General features: G+C 51.1%; 1 protein-coding gene across 1 annotated transcript in view; it reads left to right on the top strand.

Moving 5' to 3' along the window:
• The window catches only part of PIEZO1 (piezo type mechanosensitive ion channel component 1 (Er blood group)), a 214,513-nt gene that overhangs the window by 30,331 nt on the left and 159,939 nt on the right, over nucleotides 1-24,243 (top strand). Inside the window, exons 4-6 of the mRNA XM_082269696.1 lie at nucleotides 4,871-5,036; nucleotides 12,293-12,467; nucleotides 16,865-17,078. Of these exons, the coding sequence (XP_082125822.1) occupies nucleotides 4,871-5,036; nucleotides 12,293-12,467; nucleotides 16,865-17,078 (555 nt within the window). The remainder of the gene's footprint in view (nucleotides 1-4,870; nucleotides 5,037-12,292; nucleotides 12,468-16,864; nucleotides 17,079-24,243) is intronic.

The raw sequence follows: 24,243 nt of genomic DNA, 5'->3' as shown, positions 1-24,243 counted from the left end.
GGAACCTTCTGAGGAATCTTCTGAGGAACCTTCTGAGGAACCTTCTGGGGAACCTTCTGGGGAACCTTCTGGGGAACCTTCTGAGGAACCTTCTGGGGAACCTTCTGGGGAACCTTCTGAGGAACCTTCTGGGGAAGCTTCTGAGGAACCTTCTGAGGAACCTTCTGGGGAACCTTCTGAGGAACCTTCTCATTGTCCTTGTAAGGTGTCAGAGATCAGGGCCGGTATATTCCCATTACAGAGCGCTATTGTTTGTCCCAGCATTAGAGAGGGTTCATTGGCCTCACAGCTGAAAGTTCTCAAAACCTAGGAGCCAAGGACCACCCCCCTAGGCCTTGTTCCTGAACCACAATAATCTGAGATCCCTATTGTTTACCCATGTGATCTTCTGACACAAGTCTATGGGGGATGGGTGCCATCTTTCTCTCCCATTTCATCAGCTGGTTTCCTCTCCATGGCCTAATTGTTTCCATATTCCTGGGTTCTCCTTTAAGGAATGAGACGTCATGTGACGATGATCTCATACATAGGTGATCACATATACAACGAATGTAAGCCAGCCGTGCAGAGTACAGTCCGGGGCCCGTGCTCTGTGTTTTCTATAGGGACCCCGGGGAGATAATATCTCTGATCACCGTCTATAGGGACCCCGGGAGATGATATCTGTGATCACCGTCTATAGGGACCCCGGGGGGATAATATCTGTGATCACTGTCTATAGGGACCCCGGGGGGAGATAATATCTGTGATCACTGTCTATAGGGACCCCAGGGAGATAATATCTGTGATCACCGTCTATAGGGACCCCGGGGGGATAATATCTGTGATCACCGTCTATAGGGACCCCGGGAGATAATATCTGTGATCACCATCTATAGGGACCCTGGGGAGATAATATCTGTGATCACCGTCTATAGGGACCCCGGGAGATAATATCTGTGATCACCGTCTATAGGGACCCCGGGGAGATAATATCCGTGATCACCTTCTATAGGGACCCCGGGAGATAATATCTATGATCACCGTCTATAGGGACCCCGGGGAGATAATATCCGTGATCACCTTCTATAGGGACCCGGGAGATAATATCCGTGATCACCTTCTATAGGGACCCGGGAGATAATATCTGTGATCACCGTCTATAGGGACCCCGGGAGATAATATCTGTGATCACCGTCTATAGGGACCCCAGGGAGATAATATCTATGATCACCGTCTATAGGGACCCCGGGGAGATAATATCTGTGATCACTGTCTATAGGGACCCCAGGGAGATAATATCTGTGATCACCGTCTATAGGGACCCCGGGAGATAATATCTGTGATCACCGTCTATAGGGACCCCGGGGAGATAATATCTGTGATCACCGTCTATAGGGACCCCGGGGGGATAATATCTGTGATCACCGTCTATAGGGACCCTGGGAGATAATATCTGTGATCACCGTCTATAGGGACCCCGGGGGGATAATATCTGTGATCACCGTCTATAGGGACCCCGGGAGATAATATCTGTGATCACCTTCTATAGGGAACCCGGGAGATAATATCTATGATCACCGTCTATAGGGACCCCGGGGAGATCATATCCGTGATCACCTTCTATAGGGACCCGGGAGATAATATCTGTGATCACCGTCTATAGGGACCCCGGGGAGATAATATCTGTGATCACTGTCTATAGGGACCCCGGGGAGATAATATCTGTGATCACTGTCTATAGGGACCCCAGGGAGATAATATCTGTGATCACTGTCTATAGGGACCCCAGGGAGATAATATCTGTGATCACCGTCTATAGGGACCCCGGGGAGATAATATCTGTGATCACTGTCTATAGGGACCCCGGGAGATAATATCTGTGATCACTGTCTATAGGGACCCCGGGGGGAGATAATATCTGTGATCACTGTCTATAGGGACCCCAGGGAGATAATATCTGTGATCACCGTCTATAGGGACCCCGGGAGATAATATCTGTGATCACCGTCTATAGGGACCCCAGGGAGATAATATCTATGATCACCGTCTATAGGGACCCGGGGAGATAATATCTGTGATCACTGTCTATAGGGACCCCAGGGAGATAATATCTGTGATCACCTTCTATAGGGACCCCGGGAGATAATATCTGTGATCACCGTCTATAGGGACCCCGGGAGATAATATCTATGATCACCGTCTATAGGGACCCCGGGGAGAGAATATCTGTGATCACTATCTATAGGGACCCCGGGAGATAATATCTCCGATCACCGTCTATAGGGACCCCGGGAGATAATATCTGTGATCACCATCTATAGGGACCCCGGGAGATAATATCTGTGATCACCGTCTATAGGGACCCTGGGGAGATAATATCTGTGATCACCGTCTATAGGGACCCCGGGGAGATATCTGTGATCACTGTCTATAGGGACCCCGGGGAGATAATATCTGTGATCACCATCTATAAGGTCCCCGGGGAGATAATATCTGTGATCACTGTCTATAGGGACCCCGGCTAGATAATATCTCTGATCACCATCTATAGGGACCCCGGGGAGATAATATCTATGATCACCATCTATAGGGACCCCGGGGAGATAATATCTATGATCACCTTCTATAGGGACCCCGGGGAGATAATATCTGTGATCACCATCTATAGGGACCCCGGGGGGATAATATCTATGATCACCATCTATAGGGACCCCGGGGAGATAATATCTATGATCACCGTCTATAGGGACCCCGGCTAGATAATATCTGTGATCACCATCTATAGGGACCCCGGGGGGATAATATCTATGATCACCATCTATAGGGACCCCGGCTAGATAATATCTGTGATCACCATCTATAGGGACCCCGGGGGGATAATATCTGTGATCACCATCTATAGGGACCCCGGGGAGATAATATCTGTGTTCACCATCTATAGGGTCCCGGGGAGATAATATCTGTGATCACCGTCTATAGGGCCCCCGGGGAGATTATATCTGTGATCACCGTCTATAGGGACCCCAGGGAGATAATATCTGTGATCACCGTCTATAGGGCCCCCGGAGAGATTATATCTGTGATTACTGTCTATAGGGACCCCGGGGAGATAATATCTCTGATCACCGTCTATAGGGACCCCAGGGAGATAATATCTCTGATCACCGTCTATAGGGACCCCGGGGAGATAATATCTGTGATCACTGTCTATAGGGACCCCGGGGAGATAATATCTCTGATCACCGTCTATAGGGACCCCGGGGAGATAATATCTCTGATCACCGTCTATAGGGACCCCGGGGGGATAATATCTCTGATCACCGTCTATAGGGACCCCAGGGAGATAATATCTCTGATCACCGTCTATAGGGACCCCGGGGAGATAATATCTCTGATCACCGTCTATAGGGACCCCGGGGAGATAATATCTCTGATCACCGTCTATAGGGACCCCGGGAGATGATATCTGTGATCACCGTCTATAGGGACCCCAGGGAGATAATATCTGTGATCACCGTCTATAGGGACCCCGGGGGGATAATATCTGTGATCACCGTCTATAGGGACCCCGGGGGGATAATATCTGTGATCACCGTCTATAGGGACCCCAGGGAGATAATATCTGTGATCACCGTCTATAGGGACCCCGGGAGATAATATCTGTGATCACCATCTATAGGGACCCTGGGGAGATAATATCTCTGATCACCGTCTATAGGGACCCCGGGAGATAATATCTCTGATCACCGTCTATAGGGACCCCGGGAGATAATATCTCTGATCACCGTCTATATGAACCCGGGGGGATAATATCTGTGATCAACGTCTATAGGGACCCCAGGGAGATAATAACTCTGATCACCGTCTATAGGGACCCGGGGGGATAATATCTCTGATCACCGTCTATAGGGACCCCGGGAGATAATATCTCTGATCACCGTCTATAGGGACCCCGGGGGGATAATATCTGTGATCACCGTCTATAGGGACCCCGGGGGGATAATATCTCTGATCTCCGTCTATAGGGACCCTGGGTAGATTATACACTATATTACCAAAAGTATTGGGACGCCGGCCTTTACACACACATGACCTTTAATGACCCCCAGTCTTAGTCCGTAGGGTTCAATATTGAGTTGGCTCCGCCCTTTGCAGCTATAACAGCTTCAACTCTTCTGGGAAGGCCGTCCACAAGGTTTAGGAGTGTCTATGGGTATGTTTCACCATTCTTCCAGAAGCAAATTTGTGAGGTCAGGCACTGATGTTGGATGAGAAGGCCAGGCTCGCAGTCTCCACCTAATTCATCCCAAAGGTGTTCTATCAGGTTGAGGTCAGGACTCTGTGCAGGCCAGTCATCATGTTCCTCCACCCCAAACTCACTCATCCATGTCTTTATGGACTATGCTTTGTACACTGGTGTGCAGTCATGTTGGAACAGGGAGGGGCCATCCCCAAACTCCTCCCACAAAGTTGGGAGCATGAAATTGTCCAAAATGTCTTGGTATGATGACACCTTAAGGGGTCAAGCCCAACCCCTGAAAACACCCCTACACCATAATCCCCCCTCCCCTCCACACCATAATCCCCCCTCCACCAAATTATTTGGACCAGTGCACAAAGCAAGGTCCATAAAGACATGGAGGAGTGAGTTTGGGGTGGAGGAACTTGACTGACCTGCACAGAGTCCTGACCTCAACCCGATAGAACTCCTTTGGGATGAATTAGATCGGAGCCAGGCCTTCTCTCCAACATCAGACACACTCCTAAACCTTGTGGACGGCCTTCCCAGAAGAGTTAGGATTGGCCAACCAAATATTGAACCCTCTCTGATCCCAGTCTGTGTTCCCTGCTGAGCTCTGAATAAAACTTCTATCCGCTTCCTCCTCAGGTTGGACATCTATGACATTCCCAACACGGTGCGTCTGGTGTCTCCGGATTTCGGGATGTTCCTGGTCTCCGCTGTGTGTCTGGGACTCTGCAACCGCCTACTGTCCCGGACGAGCCCCCCATCGCCACGCGGGAGAGTCCGCAGGTCAACCCATGTGACCGATCAGGTGGGCGCTGCTGGCAGGAGCGGTGTGTGTGCCGCCGCCCCCTCACTTCCTGTACCCGGACCTCCCTCCGGAGGGTTCTACCAACCTTTCCATACCGTGTCCTTATATACACCCCTCCCCCCCTGTCATTATATACACCCCCCACCAACCTTTCCATACCGTGTCTTTATATACACCCCCCCTCCCCCCCGTTCTTATATACACCCCCCACCAACCTCTACATACCGTGTCTTTATATACACCCTTCTCCCCCCGTCCTTATATACCCCCCCCCCGTTCTTATATACAAACCCCCCCCATTCTTGTATACACCCCCTGTCATTATATACACCCCCTGTCATTATATACACCCCCTGTCATTGTATACACCCCCTGTCATTATATGCACCCCCCTGTCATTATATACACCCCTCTGTCATTATATACACCCCTGGGATTATGTGAAGGGGAGGAGCTGGGATTATGTGAAGGGGAGGAGCCGGCGCCGCGCTCTTTATTTTCGTGTCATTTCTCTCCCCTCCTCCAGCTTCTTTTCCCCTCGCTCTCTTTTTTTCCATTCTTCAGCCCTCCCCCCCCCCCCCTCAGTGCGGGAAATGTCCGACTCCCAGCCGTGTTTTCTTTGCCTGAACTTTTTATTTACATTCATCCTGGCAGAGCGAGCGCCAGACGTCACCAGCTGTGCCAGTCATGTGACCTTCCTGGCCGCCATTAACCCTTCCCTTCCCCCGTTCTCCGAGTGCAAATCTCCTCCTTTTCTGTATATTATTAGTTTTATATATTTAGGTGAATGAAAATCCCCTCCCCCCCCCCCTCTTCCACCCAACATCAGACTTCAGACGCGGTTCCGTGAGACCGCTCTGGGGGGGAGAAGGTGAGACCGCCCTGCGGGGGGAAAAGGTGAGACCGCTCTGCGGGGGAGAAGGTGAGACCGCTCTGCGGGGGAGAAGGTGAGACCGCCCTGCGGGGGGAAAAGGTGAGACCGCTCTGCGGGGGAGAAGGTGAGACCGCTCTGCGGGGGAGAAGGTGAGACCGCTCTGCGGGGGAGAAGGTGAGACCGCCCTGCGGGGGGAAAAGGTGAGACCGCCCTGCGGGGGGAAAAGGTGAGACCGCTCTGCGGGGGAGAAGGTGAGACCGCTCTGCGGGGGAGAAGGTGAGACCGCTCTGCGGGGGGAGAAGGTGAGACCGCTCTGCGGGGGAGAAGGTGAGACCGCTCTCTGCGGGGGAGAAGGTGAGACCCCTCTGCGGGGGAGAAGGTGAGACCGCTCTACGGGGTGAGAAGGTGAGACCGCCCTGCGGGGGGAGAAGGTGAGACCGCCCTGCGGGGGGAAAAGGTGAGACCGCTCTGCGGGGGAGAAGGTGAGACCGCTCTGCGGGGGAGAAGGTGAGACCGCTCTGCGGGGGAGAAGGTGAGACCGCTCTACGGGGTGAGAAGGTGAGACCGCTCTACGGGGTGAGAAGGTGAGACCGCCCTGCGGGGGAGAAGGTGAGAATGCTCTGCGGGGGAGAAGGTGAGACCGCTCTGCGGGGGGAGAAGGTGGGACCGCCCTGCGGGGGGAGAAGGTGAGACTGCCCTGCGAGGGGAGAAGGTGAGACCGCCCTGCGGGGGGAGAAGGTGAGACCGCCCTGCGGGGGGAGAAGGTGTGACCACTCTGCGAGGGAGAAGGTGAGACCGCTCTGCGGGGGAGAAGGTGTGACCGACCTGCGGGGGAGAAGGGGAGACCGACCTGCGGGGGAGAAGGGGAGACCGCTCTGCGGGGGAGAAGGTGAGACCGCCCTGCGGGGGAGAAGGTGTGACCACTCTGCGGGGGGAGAAGGTGTGACCGACCTGCGGGGGAGAAGGGGAGACCGACCTGCGGGGGAGAAGGGGAGACCGCTCTGCGGGGGAGAAGGTGAGACCGCCCTGCGGGGGAGAAGGTGTGACCACTCTGCGGGGGAGAAGGTGAGACCACTCTGCGGGGGAGAAGGTGTGACCGCCCTGCGGGGGAGAAGGGGAGACCACTCTGCGGGGGAGAAGGTGAGACTGCTCTGCGGGGGAGAAGGTGAGACTGTTCTGCGGGGGAGAAGGTCACACCTTCCAGCAGAGCGGAACCGTGCGGTCACACCTTCTCCCCCGCAGAGCGGAACCGTGCGGTCACACCTCCCCCGCAGAGCGGAACTGGGAGGTCTCACCTCCCCCGCAGAGCGGAACCGTGCGGTAACACCTTCTCCCCCGCAGAGCGGAACCGTGCGGTCACACCTTCTCCCCCGCAGAGCGGAACCGTGAGGTCACACCTTCTCCCCCGCAGAGCGGAACCGTGCGGTAACACCTTCTCCCCTGCAGAGCGGAACCGTGAGGTCACACCTTCTCCCCCGCAGAGCGGAACCGTGCGGTAACACCTTCTCCCCTGCAGAGCGGAACCGTGAGGTCACACCTTCTCCCCCGCAGAGCGGAACCGTGAGGTCACACCTTCTCCCCCGCAGAGCGAAACCGTGCGTCCTACATGAACGATGAGCTCCAACCCTTCCCCCGCTCACATGACCCGGCCGTCATCCATCATCTCCATCTTACATGAATGCTGAGCGTTAACCCCTCCCCCGCTCACAGGACTCGGCCGCCATCTCCATCCTACATGAACACTGAGCGCTAACCCCTCCCCCGCTCACAGGATCCGCCCAGCCGTCATCTCCATCCTACATGAACACTGAGCGCTAACCCCTCCCCCTCTCACAGGACTTGGCCGCCATCTCCATCCTACTTGAACGCTGAGCTCTAACCCCTCCCCCGCTCACAGGACCTGTCCTTCATCTGCAGTAACAGCAAGGAAGCACAATCACCTCTGTAGTGTATTATTAGACTTTATTAAACATAAATGCTGTACATACAAACTGTTACACTTGTAGGAATACAATAGAAGATATACAATGTATTACAAAGTATGCATACAATATACACATGCACAAGCTATCTATCCTCCCTAGCAATATGAATAAACCAGAAGTTACATGAGACGGGCAAAGTTCCTATCTGCAGTCTCTGTTATGGAGGATCTTCCAGACTTCTCCTTCCTTCCTCACCTCCTCCAAAAACTGAAACTTCCATCTTCAGCACATGACAACGTTCAAACCCTTTGTTCCCGCCCCCCTACTTCCTGCCAACATCACTTCCTGTTCCATGAGCTCCATTATTAAATGAACAGAAGAAGCCGAGCTTCTAATAATAATGAAATGTAAGGAGAATGTTCTGCAACAATCGCTCCAAAATCCCCGGCAGCGCAATCATCGATCGGGATTCTCATTATTATGGAGGATTTCTATTTCATTTATCTCTTAGTGTCTGATGTGTTACTATACAGGGGGGGGGGATATATATACAGGGGGGGATTTATACGGGGGGGATATATACAGGGGGGGATATATATACAGGGGGGGATATATACAGGGGGGGCATATATACAGGGGGGGATTTAAACGGGGGGATATATACAGGGGGGGGATATATATACAGGGGGGGATATATACAGGGGGGGGATATATACAGGGGGGGCATATATACAGGGGGGATTTATACGGGGGGGATATATATACAGGGGGGGGGGATATACAGGGGGGGGATTTATACGGGGGGGATATATACAGGGGGGGATATATACAGGGGGGGATTTATATGGGGGGGATATATATACAGGGGGGATTTATACGGGGGGATATATACAGGGGGGGATATATATACAGGGGGGGATTTATACGGGGGGGATATATACAGGGGGGGATATATACAGGGGGGAGGGGGATATACAGGGGGGGATATATATACAGGGGGGAGGGGGATATACAGGAGAATCTCATAACATTAGAATATCATCAAAAAGGGAATTTATTTCACTAATTCAATCATAAAGGTGAACTCGTATATATTTCCTATAGATGTCACACAGAGCGAGAGATTTGATAATTTTGGCTTCCAGCGAGTGACACCCCAACATTCACCATCTCAGAAAATTTGAATATTACAGAAGACCAATAAAATGATTTATAATAGAGAAATGTTGTGTTAGTGAGAAGTCTGTCCATGTACAGTATAGGGGAGAAGTCTGTCCATGTACAGTATAGGAGGAGAAGTCTGTCCATGTACAGTATAGGAGGAGTCTGTCCATGTACAGTATAGGAGAAGTCTGTCCATGTACAGTATAGGGGGAGAAGTCTGTCCATGTACAGTATAGGGGGAGAAGTCTGTCCATGTACAGTATAGGGGGAGAAGTCTGTCCATGTACAGTATAGGATGAGAAGTCTGTCCATGTACAGTATAGGAGAAGTCTGTCCATGTACAGTATAGGGGGAGAAGTCTGTCCATGTACAGTATAGGAGAAGTCTGTCCATGTACAGTATAGGGGGAGAAGTCTGTCCATGTACAGTATAGGATGAGAAGTCTGTCCATGTACAGTATAGGAGAAGTCTGTCCATGTACAGTATAGGGGGAGAAGTCTGTCCATGTACAGTATAGGAGGAGAAGTCTGTCCATGTACAGTATAGGATGAGAAGTCTGTCCATGTACAGTATAGGGGGAGAAGTCTGTCCATGTACAGTATAGGAGGAGAAGTCTGTCCATGTACAGTATAGGGTGAGAAGTCTGTCCATGTACAGTATAGGATGGGAAGTCTGTCCATGTACAGTATAGGGGGAGAAGTCTGTCCATGTACAGTATAGGAGAAGTCTGTCCATGTACAGTATAGGGGGAGAAGTCTGTCCATGTACAGTTTAGGATGGGAAGTCTGTCCATGTACAGTATAGGAGAAGTCTGTCCATGTACAGTATAGGATGAGAAGTCTGTCCATGTACAGTATAGGAGGAGAAGTCTGTCCATGTACAGTATAGGGGGAGAAGTCTGTCCATGTACAGTATAGGAGGAGAAGTCTGTCCATGTACAGTATAGGAGGAGAAGTCTGTCCATGTACAGTATATAGGATGAGAAGTCTGTCCATGTACAGTATAGGATGAGAAGTCTGTCCATGTACAGTATAGGATGAGAAGTCTGTCCATGTACAGTATAGGGGGAGAAGTCTGTCCATGTACAGTATAGGGGGAGAAGTCTGTCCATGTACAGTATAGGATGAGAAGTCTGTCCATGTACAGTATAGGGGGAGAAGTCTGTCCATGTACAGTATAGGGGGAGAAGTCTGTCCATGTACAGTATAGGAGGAGAAGTCTGTCCATGTACAGTATAGGAGGAGAAGTCTGTCCATGTACAGTATAGGATGGGAAGTCTGTCCATGTACAGTATAGGATGGGAAGTCTGTCCATGTACAGTATAGGAGGAGAAGTCTGTCCATGTACAGTATAGGAGGAGAAGTCTGTCCATGTACAGTATAGGATGAGAAGTCTGTCCATGTACAGTATAGGGGGAGAAGTCTGTCCATGTACTGTATAGGAGAAGTCTGTCCATGTACAGTATAGGATGAGAAGTCTGTCCATGTACAGTATAGGAGGAGAAGTCTGTCCATGTACAGTATAGGAGGAGAAGTCTGTCCATGTACAGTATAGGAGGAGAAGTCTGTCCATGTACAGTATAGGAGGAGAAGTCTGTCCATGTACAGTATAGGATGAGAAGTCTGTCCATGTACAGTATAGGGGGAGAAGTCTGTCCATGTACAGTATAGGATGAGAAGTCTGTCCATGTACAGTATAGGATGAGAAGTCTGTCCATGTACAGTATAGGGGGAGGAGTCTGTCCATGTACAGTATAGGGGGAGGAGTCTGTCCATGTACAGTATAGGATGCACTCAGTACTTGGTCGGGGCTCCTTTTGCATGAATTACTCTATCAATGCGGCGGGGCATGGAGGCGGGGCATGGAGGTGTGGCATAGAGGCGTGGCATGGAGGGGATCAGCCTGTGGCACTGCTGAGGTGTTATGGAAGCTCAGGTTGCTTTGATAGCGGCCTTCATCTCCTCTGCATTGTTAGATCTGGTGTCTCTCATCTTCCTCCTGACAATCCCCCACAGATTCTCTATGGGATTTAGGTCAGACAAGTTTGCTGGCCAATCAAGCACAGTGATCCCATGATCATGTGACCCCCAGGTATTGGTAGATTTGGCAGTGTGGGCGGTGCCAAGTCCTGCTGGAAAATGAAATCAGCATCTACATAAAGCTGGTCAGCAGAGGGAAGCATGAAGAGCTCTAGAAGGTACATGGAGCATCCGATCCGATCCGCCTGAAAAACGGACCGGATCGGAAAGCCGTGTGAAAGGGGTGTAACTCTGTGTGACATCTATAGAAAATATAGGAGTTTACCTTTCTGAATTGAATTACTGAAATGAATTCACGTTTTGATGAGATTCCAATTTTCTGAGCAGCTCCCGTATATTGGAATTGTATCCCAATAAATCGGATTGTCACAGTTCTGTGTATGGAGCCAATCCCAAAGGCTCCTCCCATTCTGCATTCATATAGATGGGAATTTTGTATGATCATGGGATCAGAATTTTGGGAAGGGGGCGGCCTTCTAATTAATGATCGACCGATATCGTTTTTTCATTGCCGATACCAATACTGATATTTTGGTCATCGCGTATCGGCCGATATTGGGCGATATTTTCGTACATTTAAAAACATTTTTTTTTTTTTTTTTTTTATATTTGACAGGTACTGTTGTGGAGGGATCGGGGGGTCTAAAAGACCCCAAACCCCTCCTCTGCACTTAAAAGCATTCAAAACGCCAAGTTTGTCTGTTTTGAATGCTGTCATTTTTTTGAATCTGGCACCAAGTACCCGGAAGTGATGTCACTCATGACATCACTTCCGGGTTTTTACACGGAGACCGGATCAGAGCCGAATGCAGCTTTGATTGGGCCTTCGGCGGCCGTGCAGGCTGGTTGTGTGCTTAATCACGATTGTCATTATTTGGATGTCCAGTCAATAAATCTGGATTTTGACTCAACCTGGAGTGCTGCCAATTCCTTTTCCTTTATATAGAAATGTTTACAGGGGAGCCGCTGTCCAATGAGGGTCTCTGGTGACAACGCTGTCCAATGAGGGTCTCTGGTGACAACGCTGTCCAATGAGGGTCTCTGGTGACAACGCTGTCCAATGAGGGTCTCTGGTGACAACGCTGTCCAATGAGGGTCTCTGGTGACAACGCTGTCCAATGAGGGTCTCTGGTGACAACGCTGTCCATGCAGGAATGCTGTAATCAGTTGGGTGGTCCCAGGACCTGACGTCCATCGCTGTTATAGAAAGTAGACTTTCACAAGTTTAATCCCGCCATTCATTCCTTTCTATAGGAAGAAGAAGAGCCGAGGAAGACGGGGGCTGGGAATGAGGAGGAGGAGGAGGATGATGAGGATGCGAAGGTCTCTTCACATGACGGGGTCCTGGCTTCACGAATTAAGGAGGCCGCTCACAAACTGCTGGAGGCTGTGGGGAAATGCCTGGCTCTTCTCCTCCTGGCATTGGCAGGTAATGGACCGTCATGTCCGATATTTCCTGCTGGAATTTACACCCTGCCGGCAGTTTACTCGGCACTTTCCGTATACAGAGAGGGGGGCCGTTTCCTGAGCTGGGGGTCTACAATTATTTTCTGTTGTTTTATCCTCCTTAGGAATTTATGAAGGTTTTATCTGTTCCTCGGGGGATGGGCAGGAAGCTAAAGCAATCTGTGCTGCTACTCAGGGGCCAAAGCCTAAAGGGGCCCCATGGGTGGGGGAAGGAGGGGGCTCAGAACATGCTGGAGACCTCTTTTCTGCCATTCATATGTGTGGTCCTTGGGATGTTGGGACAGGTTTAGGGTAGAAAGGGGGGGGGGGTTAGAACCTCTGTCAGATGTTTGATTGCTGTCTGGGTCTCTTTATTATTTCATTGAAACAGGAAGTGAGGATCTCCCCAATGGAAACACTTTAAATATTAAGGAAGTGTTAGAGCCTCTGTTCACACCTGAGACCACACCTAACACTAATGAGTCACATGACACCGGGGAGGGAAAATGGCTAACTGGGCCCAATTTGGAGATTGTCACTTAGGGGTGTACTTACTTTTGTTGCCAGTGGTTTAGACATTAATGGCTGTGTGTTGAGTTATTTTGAGGGGACAGTAAATTTACACTGTTATACAAGCTGTACACTCACTACTTTACATTGTAGCAAAGTCTCATTTCTTCAGTGTTGTCACATGAAAAGATAGAATGTGAGGGGTGTACTTACTTTTGTCAGATACTGTAACTTTATCCCTGATCATACAGAGAATCCGGAAAGTTCTCACAGAGCTTCACTTCTTCCACATTTTATATTACAGCCAACATGGATTCCATTCATTATTTTCCTCCAAATTCTACAAACCCCTCCCCCATAATGACAACGTGAGAGAAGATTGTGTGAAATCCCATGTACATAAGTATTCACCCCCTTTGCCATGTACATAAGTATTCACCCCCTTTGCCATGTACATAAGTATTCACCCCCTTTGCCATGTACATAAGTATTCACCCCCTTTGCCATGTACATAAGTATTCACCCCCTTTGCCATGTACATAAGTATTCACCCCCTTTGGTGAAGCTCCTTTGGCACCAATTCCAGCCTCCAGTATTTCTGAGTATGATGCTACAAGCTTGGCACTCCTATTTTTGGGAAGTTTCTCCCATTCTTCTTTGCGGGACCTCTCAAGCTCCATCAGGTTCGATGGGGGAGGGTCGGTGCACAGCCATTTTCAGATCTCTCCAGAGATGTCCAATCGGGTTGAAGTCTGGGCTCTGGCTGGGCCACTCAGGGACATTCACAGAGTTGTTCCGTAGCCGCTCCTTTGTTATCTTGGCTGTGTGCTTAGGGTCGTTGTCCTGTTGGAAGAACCTTCGCCCCAGTCTGAGGTTCAGAGCGCTCTGGAGGAGGTTTTCATCAAGGATGTCTCTGTACATTGCTGCATTCATCTTTCCCTCCATCCTGACTAGTCTCCCAGTTCCTCCCCCCAGCATGATGCTGCCACCACCATGCTTCACAGTAGGGATGGTATTGGCCAGGTGATGGGCGGTGCCTGGTTTCCTCCAGACATGACGCTTGCCATTCAGGCCAAAGAGTTCAATCTTTGTTTCATCAGAGCAGAGAATTTTGTTTCTCATGGTCTGAGAGTCCTTCAGGTGTCTTTTGGTAAACTCCAGGCGGGCTGTCATGTGACTTTTACTGAGGAGTGGCTTCCGTCTGGCCACACCCATACAGACCTGATTGGTGGAGTGCTGCAGAGATGGTTGTTCTTCTGGAAGGTTCTCCTCTCTCCACAGAGAAATGCTGGAGCTCTGTCAGAGTGACCATCGGGTTCTTGGTCACCTCCCTGACTAAGGTCCCCCTCCCCCGATCACTCAGTTTGGCCAGGCGGTCCGCTCTAGGAAGAGTCCTGGGGGTTCCAAACTTCTCCCATTTACAGATGATGGAGGCCACTGTGCTCATTGGGACCTTCAATGCTGCAGAAATGTTTCTGTACCCTTCCCCCGATCTGTGCCTCCATACAATCCTGTCTCCGAGGTCTGCAGACCATTCCTTGGATTCCATGGCTTGGTTTGTGCTCTGACATGCACTGTTACCTGTGGGACCTTATATAGACAGGTGTGTACCTTTCCAAATCATGTCCAATCAACTGACTTTACCACAGGTGGACTCCAATCAAGTTGTAGAAACATCTCAAGGATGATCAGTGGAAACAGGAGGCACCTGAGCCCAATTCTAAGTGTCATGGCCGAGGGGGTGAATACTTAGGTACATGGTAAAGGGAGTGAATACTTATGTACATGGCAAAGGGGGTGAATACTTATGTACATGGGAAAGGGTGTGAATACTTATGTACATGGGATTTTTTCAAAATTTGCAAAGATTTCATACAAACTTCTCTCACGTTGTCATTATGGGGGAGGGCTTTGTAGAATTTGGAGGAAAATAATGAATGGAATCCATGTTGGAATAAGACTGTGACATAAAATGTGGGAGGAGTGAAGCGCTGTGAGAACTTTCCGGATGCTCTGTATTTACCTTCCTTCATCCCTGATCATACTTACCTCTTCATACTTCTTTATGGACCTTCTTCATTCCTATGGAGAAGCCGCAGTCCTAGGGGACCAATGGAGGCCACAGCTCACCCATAGAAATGAATTGAGGCCAGGCGTATGAGGAGACGTCGGGGGGGGGGGGTGATTATTATTATCTAAGGTGGGGGGCACCTAGCTGCCGGTGAGTGTGTGGGGGGAGGGGGGGCACCTGCTCTCTTCACAACTGTGTTTGCAATTTGTACGCACATATGCCGCCTTTCGCCACCAAGACCGCCCACCAAAAGGCCGAAAAAATGCCGAACTTTGAGGCAAACTGAAAGATATCCTCACATAACCGTAGCAAAGCATGGATAGAAGGGTTACTATGAAAACCTTTTCCGGTGGTTTATAACGAAGGATATCAGATATCCGTCAATTGACCAGAAAAAGGAATTTAAAATAAAAATAAAATCTAAGGGGCCGGTCGGCCGATCCTACATAACGTAAAATAGGGTCTTGTATGTAATATGGGGAAGCCTTTAGCCAGGATATAAGGAGAAAATTAGGAAGGAGGCGATAGGAAAGAAAAGGGGGAGAAGAAGAAGAATTAATGGGGGGGGGCAGTGGGAGGTTATCTGGAGCCGGTGGGAGGTTATCTGGAGCCGGTGGGAGGTTATCTGGAGCCAGTGGGAGGTTATCCGCAGCCAGTGGGAGGTTGTCTGGAGCCGGTGGGAGGTTATCTGGAGCCGGTGGGAAGTTATCTGGAGCCGGTGGGAGGTTGTCTGGAGCCGGTGGGAGGTTATCTGGAGCCGGTGGGAAGTTATCTGGAGCCGGTGGGAGGTTGTCTGGAGCCGGTGGGAAGTTGTCTGGAGCCAGTGGGAGGTTATCCGCAGCCAGTGGGAGGTTGTCTGGAGCCGGTGGGAAGTTATCTGGAGCCGGTGGGAAGTTATCTGGAGCCGGTGGGAGGTTGTCTGGAGCCAGTGGGAGGTTGTCTGGAGCCGGTGGGAGGTTGTCTGGAGCCAGTGGGAGGTTATCTGGAGCCAGTGGGAGGTTGTCTGGAGCCGGTGGGAGGTTGTCTGGAGCCAGTGGGAGGTTATCTGGAGCCAGTGGGAGGTTGTCTGGAGCCGGTGGGAGGTTGTCTGGAGCCAGTGGGAGGTTATCTGGAGCCGGTGGGAGGTTGTCTGGAGCCAGTGGGAGGTTGTCTGGAGCCAGTGGGAGGTTGTCTGGAGCCGGTGGGAGGTTGTCTGGAGCCAGTGGGAGGTTATCTGGAGCCAGTGGGAGGTTGTCTGGAGCCGGTGGGAGGTTGTCTGGAGCCAGTGGGAGGTTATCTGGAGCCAGTGGGAGGTTGTCTGGAGCCGGTGGGAGGTTGTCTGGAGCCAGTGGGAGGTTGTCTGGAGCCGGTGGGAGGTTGTCTGGAGCCAGTGGGAGGTTATCTGGAGCCGGTGGGAGGTTGTCTGGAGCCAGTGGGAGGTTGTCTGGAGCCAGTGGGAGGTTATCTGGAGCCGGTGGGAAGTTATCTGGAGCCGGTGGGAGGTTGTCTGGAGCCGGTGGGAGGTTGTCCGGAGCCAATAAGATTTCACACTTTGGAAGAGATGAATGGGTCAGACTCGGAGGAGTATCTGAGCTGGGACCGCGCTGTCCACATGAGTTTGTAGGTTTCGGTTTCCTCCTCTCATCCAATCATACGTTCCCAATGGTCAGTATTTTCAGAGTCGGTTTGGCCAGTGATGGAGTTGCGATTTGCCGCCGGTGTCTTCCCATTACAGAGCGATTGTAAATTCCTTTTCTAGAGATGAGGTTTGGGGTGAATTCTCGCTGACTGCTTTGTATTTATCACTTTACTTTATCCAGGAATCACCGTCCCCTCCGCCTTCTCTGCCGTCTACTACTTGGTTTTCATTGGCTTTTGCACGTGGTGGGCGTGTCACCTCCCCATCAGCCAGATTGGACTGAACACGCTGAGTGTCATGGTTGGCTTTTTCGCTGGAGGTCACCTGATCTGTCTGTACGGCTACCAAACTCCGTTCATCCAGGACCTCTTCTCCCCTGCAGCGCTCTGGGCGAGGTAAGTGACCCCATTGCTTAGAGAAATGATGATGATGATGTGTCCTCAATGCCAGCTCAGCCCCCTGCGCATGTTCTGCGTCTTTTGGGTGTTCAATGAAATTTGTATATTCTGACTGTGTGTGATAATGAAGGTGAGCTCCGCATCTCTGCACCTCTCACTCTGGGGTGTCATGGCGGCTGCCCCAGGCCCTCCCTCTGGGGTGTCATGGCTGCTGCCCCAGGCCCTCCCTCTGGGGTGTCATGGCGGCTGTCCCAGGCCCTCCCTCTGGGGTGTCATAGCTGCTGCCCCAGGCCCTCCCTCTGGGGTGTCATAGCTGCTGCCCCAGGCCCTCCCTCTGGGGTGTCATGGCGGCTGTCCATAGCCCTCCGTCTGGGGTGTCATGGCTGCTGCCCCAGGCCCTCCCTCTGGGGTGTCATGGCTGCTGCCCCAGGCCCTCCCTCTGGGGTGTCATGGCGGTTGTCCCAGGCCCTCCCTCTGGGGTGTCATGGCGGCTGTCCCAGGCCCTCCCTCTGGGGTGTCATGGCGGCTGTCCCAGGCCCTCCCTCTGGGGTGTCATGGCGGCTGCCCAAGGCCCTCCCTCTGGGGTGTCATGGCGGTTGTCCCAGGCCCTCCCTCTGGGGTGTCATGGTGGCTGTCCAAGGCCCTCCCTCTGGGGTGTCATAGCTGCTGCCCCAGGCCCTCACTCTGGGGTGTCATGGCGGCTGTCCCAGGCCCTCCCTCTGGGGTGTCATGGCGGCTGCTCCAGGCCCTCCCTCTGGGGTGTCATGGCGGCTGCTCCAGGCCCTCCCTCTGGGGTGTCATGGCTGCTGCCCCAGGCCCTCACTCTGGGGTGTCATGGCGGTTGTCCCAGGCCCTCCCTCTGGGGTGTCATGGCGGCTGTCCCAGGCCCTCCCTCTGGGGTGTCATGGCGGCTGTCCCAGGCCCTCCCTCTGGGGTGTCATGGCGGCTGCTCCAGGCCCTCCCTCTGGGGTGTCTTGGCGGCTGCTCCAGGCCCTCCCTCTGGGGTGTCTTGGCGGCTGTCCCAGGCCCTCCCTCTGGGGTGTCATGGCAGCTGCTCCAGGCCCTCCCTCTGGGGTGTCATGGCGGCTGCCCCAGGTCCTCCCTCTGACTGAGAAGTAGGAAAGCTTTTTCACACGTCCTACAATGAAAATCTGTAGAACTATCCAATAGATACCCCCACCCCCTCCCCCACCAATCCTTGTCTGGAATATTTTTTTCACGTAAATGTCGGGTTTAGCGGTTGCCGCGTGCGAGATTTTCATGAAAGTTTCTAAACTTCTTACGAGAAAAAAATAAAAGCGGTTTTGTTGGATCTTGTGTCGCATTCTCTCCTATAAATCGCCATTCTACAAATAAACCAGAAAAAACTTTATTTATAAATGCGTTTTATTGCGCTCATGAAAGACGGAAAGAACGCAAATAACCGGAATAATAAAAATAGCTCATAAATCTCTCTGTGAGATTATCTTCAAAGAGGACGGAGAATCTGCGAATCTGTGACTAATGGCGGAGAATGTGGAGGCCGAGCGTTTATTAGAGGAAACCGCCATTACCGTCATTCTCCAGACATTCACTAATTCTGTCATTCTCTCCATTATTCACGCTGATAAAATTCACTAATAAACATCTTTGTATTATAATAAATCTATATACAGCAATGGCGGAACGCAGCCGCGGCGCGCACCGCTCCGCCGTCACAGCGTAACCCCGGGCAGATATAAAATAATGAGGTAAGGAGCTCCGCAAGAAACATTATCAGCACAAAAATGCTGCAATCCAATAAAACACAAAGAAATCCTTTTCCTGAGTTTTAGTCACACAAAATTCATGAGAATCGGGGGGCGGGTGACCCTCCTTGGGGGGGGTGGGTGACCCTCCTATCTCTGAGAACAGGTAAAGGGTGCGATTCTCAAACCAATGGTCTGTCCCCTCCATCAGGGGATGATCAACCCAGAGCGGCCAATCAGCAGCCCTTCCTGTCTGATTGGAGAGCTGAAAGTAAAGGAGAAGAAGGAAAGAAGTACGAAAGAACAGGAAAGGAAATATGAAATGTGGAGTAGGTGGTTCCAGCGAGCCCCTCCATCATCCCATCAAGATTCCCCATAGTCCCATCAGATATCTGATCAATGATCCCGTGTCTGATCCGAGGACCCTGTGTCTGATCCCGTGTCTGATCCGAGGACCCTGTGTCTGATCCGAGGACCCCGTGTCTGATCCGAGGACCCCGTGTCTGATCCGAGGATCCCGTGTCTGATCCCGTGTCTGATCCGAGGATCCCGTGTCTGATCTGAAGACCCTGTGTCTGATCCGAGGATCCCGTGTCTGATCCGAGGACCCTGTGTCTGATCCGAGGATCCCGTGTCTGATCCGAGGACCCTGTGTCTGATCTGAGGATCCCATGTGTCTGATCCGAGGACCTCGTGTCTGATCCTGTGTCTGATCCGAGGATCCCGTGTCTGATCCGAGGATCCTGTGCCTGATCCCGTGCCTGATCTGAGGACCCCGTGTCTGATCCGAGGACCCCGTGTCTGATTCAAGGATCCCATGTCTGATCCGAGGACCCTGTGTCTGATCCGAGGATCCCGTGTCTGATCCGAGGATCCTGTGTCTTCTTAGAGATCTCTTCTCATGCAGAATGTCTGAGAGACGGTCATTCATCATAATCTGGGATAGTTTCACTTTTAGGAGATCTGAAGGTATTGTGGGAGATTTCCAGGGTCTGTCTATAGTCTGCAAAGAGAGACGTCATCCCGGGCCCATCGTGGGCCGAGGGGCTCCCTCCTCAGGGTGGCCAAGCAGTGCCTGTCCTGGAAACTTACAAACCCAATTCCAAAAAAAAGTTGGGACACCGTAAAAATTGTGAGCAAAAAAGGAATGGACTAATTTACAAATCTCATAAACTTCTATGTTATTCACGATATAATATAGATAACATAACAAATGATGAAAGTGAGACATTTTGAAATGTCAGCCAAATATCGGCTCATTTTGGAGCTACACATTCCAAAAAAGTTGGGACAGGTAGCAATAAGAGGCCGGAAAAGTTAAATGTACGTATAAGCAGTGCTTTAAGTGGGCCGGTATGCACTGGTACTCAGTACCGCCACTTCCAAATATGACTCTTGAGCATACCGCCACCTCTCCGTGCGCCTCAGCGTACCAGTACGCTCATTTTGGACATCTGCGCCCTCAATTGCCCCCCCAAGAATATTTCCCACCAGTGAGTCCCCCTGCTCTGGAGTCCCAGCCCAGGCTAGGGGGGGGAGGGGGGTGCTCTGTGGGGACCCTGATGTGGGGTGGGGGCGAAAAAATGTATAGGCTATAATAGAGTACCGGCACCTCTTTTGGGCCACTTAAAGCACTGCGTATAAGGAACAGCTAGAGGATCAATTTGAAACTTATTCGGTCAATTGGCAACATGATTGGGTATAAAAAGAGCCTCTCAGAGTGGGCGTGTCTCTCAGAGTGGGCGTGTCTCTCAGAAGTCAGGATGGGCAGAGGATCACCAATTCCCCCAATGCTGGGGGGGGGGGGAATAGTGGAGCAATATCAGAAAGGAGTTTCTCAGAGAAAAATTGCAAGGAGTTTGGAGTTCTCATCATCTACAGTACATATCATCTATCATCTACAGTGCATAATATCATCCAAAGATTCAGAGAATCTGGAACAATCTCTGTGTGTAAGGGTCAAGGCCGGAAAACCATACTGGATGGCGGTGATCTTCGGGCCCTTAGACGGCACTGCATCACATACAGGAATGATACTGTAATGGAAATCACAACATGGGCTCAGGAATACTTCCAGAAAACATTGTCGGTGAACACAATCCACCGTGCCATTCACCGTTGCCGGCTAAAATTCTATAGGCCAAAAAAGAAGCCAAATCTAAACATGATCCAGAAGCGCAGGCATTTTCTCTGGGCCAAGTCTCATTTATAATGGTCTGTGGCAAAGTGGAAAACTGTTCTGTGGTCAGACCAATCAAAATTTGAAGTTCTTTTTGGAAAACTGGGACGCCATGTCATCCGGACTAAAGAGGACAAGGACAACCCAAGTTGTTCTTAGCGCTCAGTTCAGAAGCCGGCATTTCTGATGGTATGGGGGTTACATGAGTGCGTGTGGCATGGGCAGCTCACACATCTGGAAAGGCACCATCAATGCTGAAAGGTAGATCCAAGTTCTAGAACAACATATGCTTCCATCCAGACGTCGTCTCTTTCAGGGAAGACCAACATGACAATGCCAGACCACATACTGCATCAATTACAGCATCATGGCTGCGTAGAAGAAGGATCCGGGTACTGAAATGGCCAGCCTGCAGTCCAGACCTTTCACCCATAGAAAACATTTGGCGCATCATAAAGAGGAAGATGTGACAAAGAAGACCTAAGACAGTTGAGCAACTAAAAACCTGGATTAGACAAGAATGGGACAACATTCCTATTCCTAAACTTCAGCAACTTCTCCGCAGTGCCCAGACATTTGCAGACTGTTATTAAAAGAAGAGGGGAGGCCACACAGTGCTAAACATGGCCGCCTTGTCCCAACTTTTTTGTGATGTGTTGATGCCATAAAATTTAAAATCAATTTATTTTCCCCTTAAAATTATAAATTTTCTCAGTTTAAACATTTGATATCTCATCTATGTTGTATTCCAACTAAAATATTGAAATTTGAAATTTCCACATCATTACATTCTGTTTTTATTCACAATTTGTACAGCGTCCCAACTTTTTTGGAATCAGGTTTGTAGTTACATTTATTCTTTTGAAGTTGTGTTTTCTGTGGATGAATGACATCCCTGTATATTGTGACTTTATATAGGGACTTTATATTGGGCCTCCAATTGTGCAGAAGATCCACTGAGATAAAGTTTATTACAGAATAAGCATCATTAGGCCTGGGGTATCAGCAGTGATGGAATAATAGCACTGTGCGCCCCGCATTGGTTTCCACTAGGCCCCTCATCCAGTTTATTAGGACCATGCAGAGTAGTCCATGTATCATGTCTGACCCGCCTCCTGCCTTCTTCCAGTGAGATGTCAGAATGTCTGACCCGCCTCCGGCCTTCTTCCAGTGAGATGTCAGAATGTCTGACCCGCCTCCTGCCTTCTTCCAGTGAGATGTCAGAATGTCTGACCCGCCTCCTGCCTTCTTCCAGTGAGATGTCAGAATGTCTGACCCGCCTCCGGCCTTCTTCCAGTGAGATGTCAGAATGTCTGACCCGCCTCCTGCCTTCTTCCAGTGAGATGTCAGAATGTCTGACCCGCCTCCTGCCTTCTTCCAGTGAGATGTCAGAATGTCTGACCCGCCTCCTGCCTTCTTCCAGTGAGATGTCAGAATGTCTGACCCGCCTCCGGCCTTCTTCCAGTGAGATGTCAGAATGTCTGACCCGCCTCCTGCCTTCTTCCAGTGAGATGTCAGAATGTCTGACCCGCCTCCTGCCTTCTTCCAGTGAGATGTCAGAATGTCTGACCCGCCTCCGGCCTTCTTCCAGTGAGATGTCAGAATGTCTGACCCGCCTCCTGTCTTCTTCCAGTGAGATGTCAGAATGTCTGATCCGCCTCCTGTCTTCTTCCAGTGAGATGTCAGAATGTCTGATCCGCCTCCTGTCTTCTTCCAGTGAGATGTCAGAATGTCTGACCCGCCTCCGGCCTTCTTCCAGTGAGATGTCAGAATGTCTGATCCGCCTCCTGTCTTCTTCCAGTGAGATGTCAGAATGGCTGACCCGCCTCCTGCTTTCTTCCAGTGAGATGTCAGAATGTCTGACCCGCCTCCGGCCTTCTTCCAGTGAGATGTCAGAATGTCTGATCCGCCTCCTGTCTTCTTCCAGTGAGATGTCAGAATGGCTGACCCGCCTCCTGCTTTCTTCCAGTGAGATGTCAGAATGTCTGACCCGCCTCCGGCCTTCTTCCAGTGAGATGTCAGAATGTCTGACCCGCCTCCGGCCTTCTTCCAGTGAGAGGTCAGAATGGCTGACCCGCCTCCGGCCTTCTTCCAGTGAGATGTCAGAATGTCTGACCCGCCTCCGGCCTTCTTCCAGTGAGATGTCAGAATGGCTGACCCGCCTCCGGCCTTCTTCCAGTGAGATGTCAGAATGGCTGACCCGCCTCCTGCTTTCTTCCAGTGGGATGTCAGAATGTCTGACCCGCCTCCGGCCTTCTTCCAGTGAGATGTCAGAATGGCTGACCCGCCTCCTGCTTTCTTCCAGTGAGATGTCAGAATGTCTGACCCGCCTCCGGCCTTCTTCCAGTGAGATGTCAGAATGTCTGACCCGCCTCCTGTCTTCTTCCAGTGAGAGGTCAGAATGTCTGACCCGCCTCCGGCCTTCTTCCAGTGAGATGTCAGAATGTCTGACCCGCCTCCTGTCTTCTTCCAGTGAGAGGTCAGAATGTCTGACCCGCCTCCGGCCTTCTTCCAGTGAGATGTCAGAATGGCTGACCCGCCTCCTGCTTTCTTCCAGTGAGATGTCAGAATGTCTGACCCGCCTCCGGCCTTCTTCCAGTGAGATGTCAGAATGGCTGACCCGCCTCCTGCTTTCTTCCAGTGAGATGTCAGAATGTCTGACCCGCCTCCGGCCTTCTTCCAGTGAGATGTCAGAATGTCTGACCCGCCTCCGGCCTTCTTCCAGTGAGATGTCAGAATGTCTGACCCGCCTCCGGCCTTCTTCCAGTGAGATGTCAGAATGGCTGACCCGCCTCCTGCCTTCTTCCAGTGAGATGTCAGAATGTCTGACCCGCCTCCGGCCTTCTTCCAGTGAGATGTCAGAATGTCTGACCCGCCTCCTGTCTTCTTCCAGTGAGATGTCAGAATGTCTGACCCGCCTCCTGTCTTCTTCCAGTGAGATGTCAGAATGTCTGACCCGCCTCCGGCCTTCTTCCAGTGAGATGTCAGAATGTCTGACCCGCCTCCGGCCTTCTTCCAGTGAGATGTCAGAATGGCTGACCCGCCTCCTGCTTTCTTCCAGTGAGATGTCAGAATGTCTGACCCGCCTCCGGCCTTCTTCCAGTGAGATGTCAGAATGTCTGACCCGCCTCCTGCCTTCTTCCAGTGAGATGTCAGAATGTCTGACCCGCCTCCGGCCTTCTTTCAGTGAGATGTCAGAATGTCTGACCCGGCTCCACCTTCTTCCAGTGAGATGTCAGAATGTCTGACCCGCCTC

Source organism: Pelophylax lessonae (genome assembly GCF_965119305.1).
Source record: "Pelophylax lessonae genome assembly, chromosome: 10".
Classification (NCBI taxonomy): domain Eukaryota; kingdom Metazoa; phylum Chordata; class Amphibia; order Anura; family Ranidae; genus Pelophylax; species Pelophylax lessonae.
This window is presented reverse-complemented; position numbering and strand designations above follow the sequence as displayed.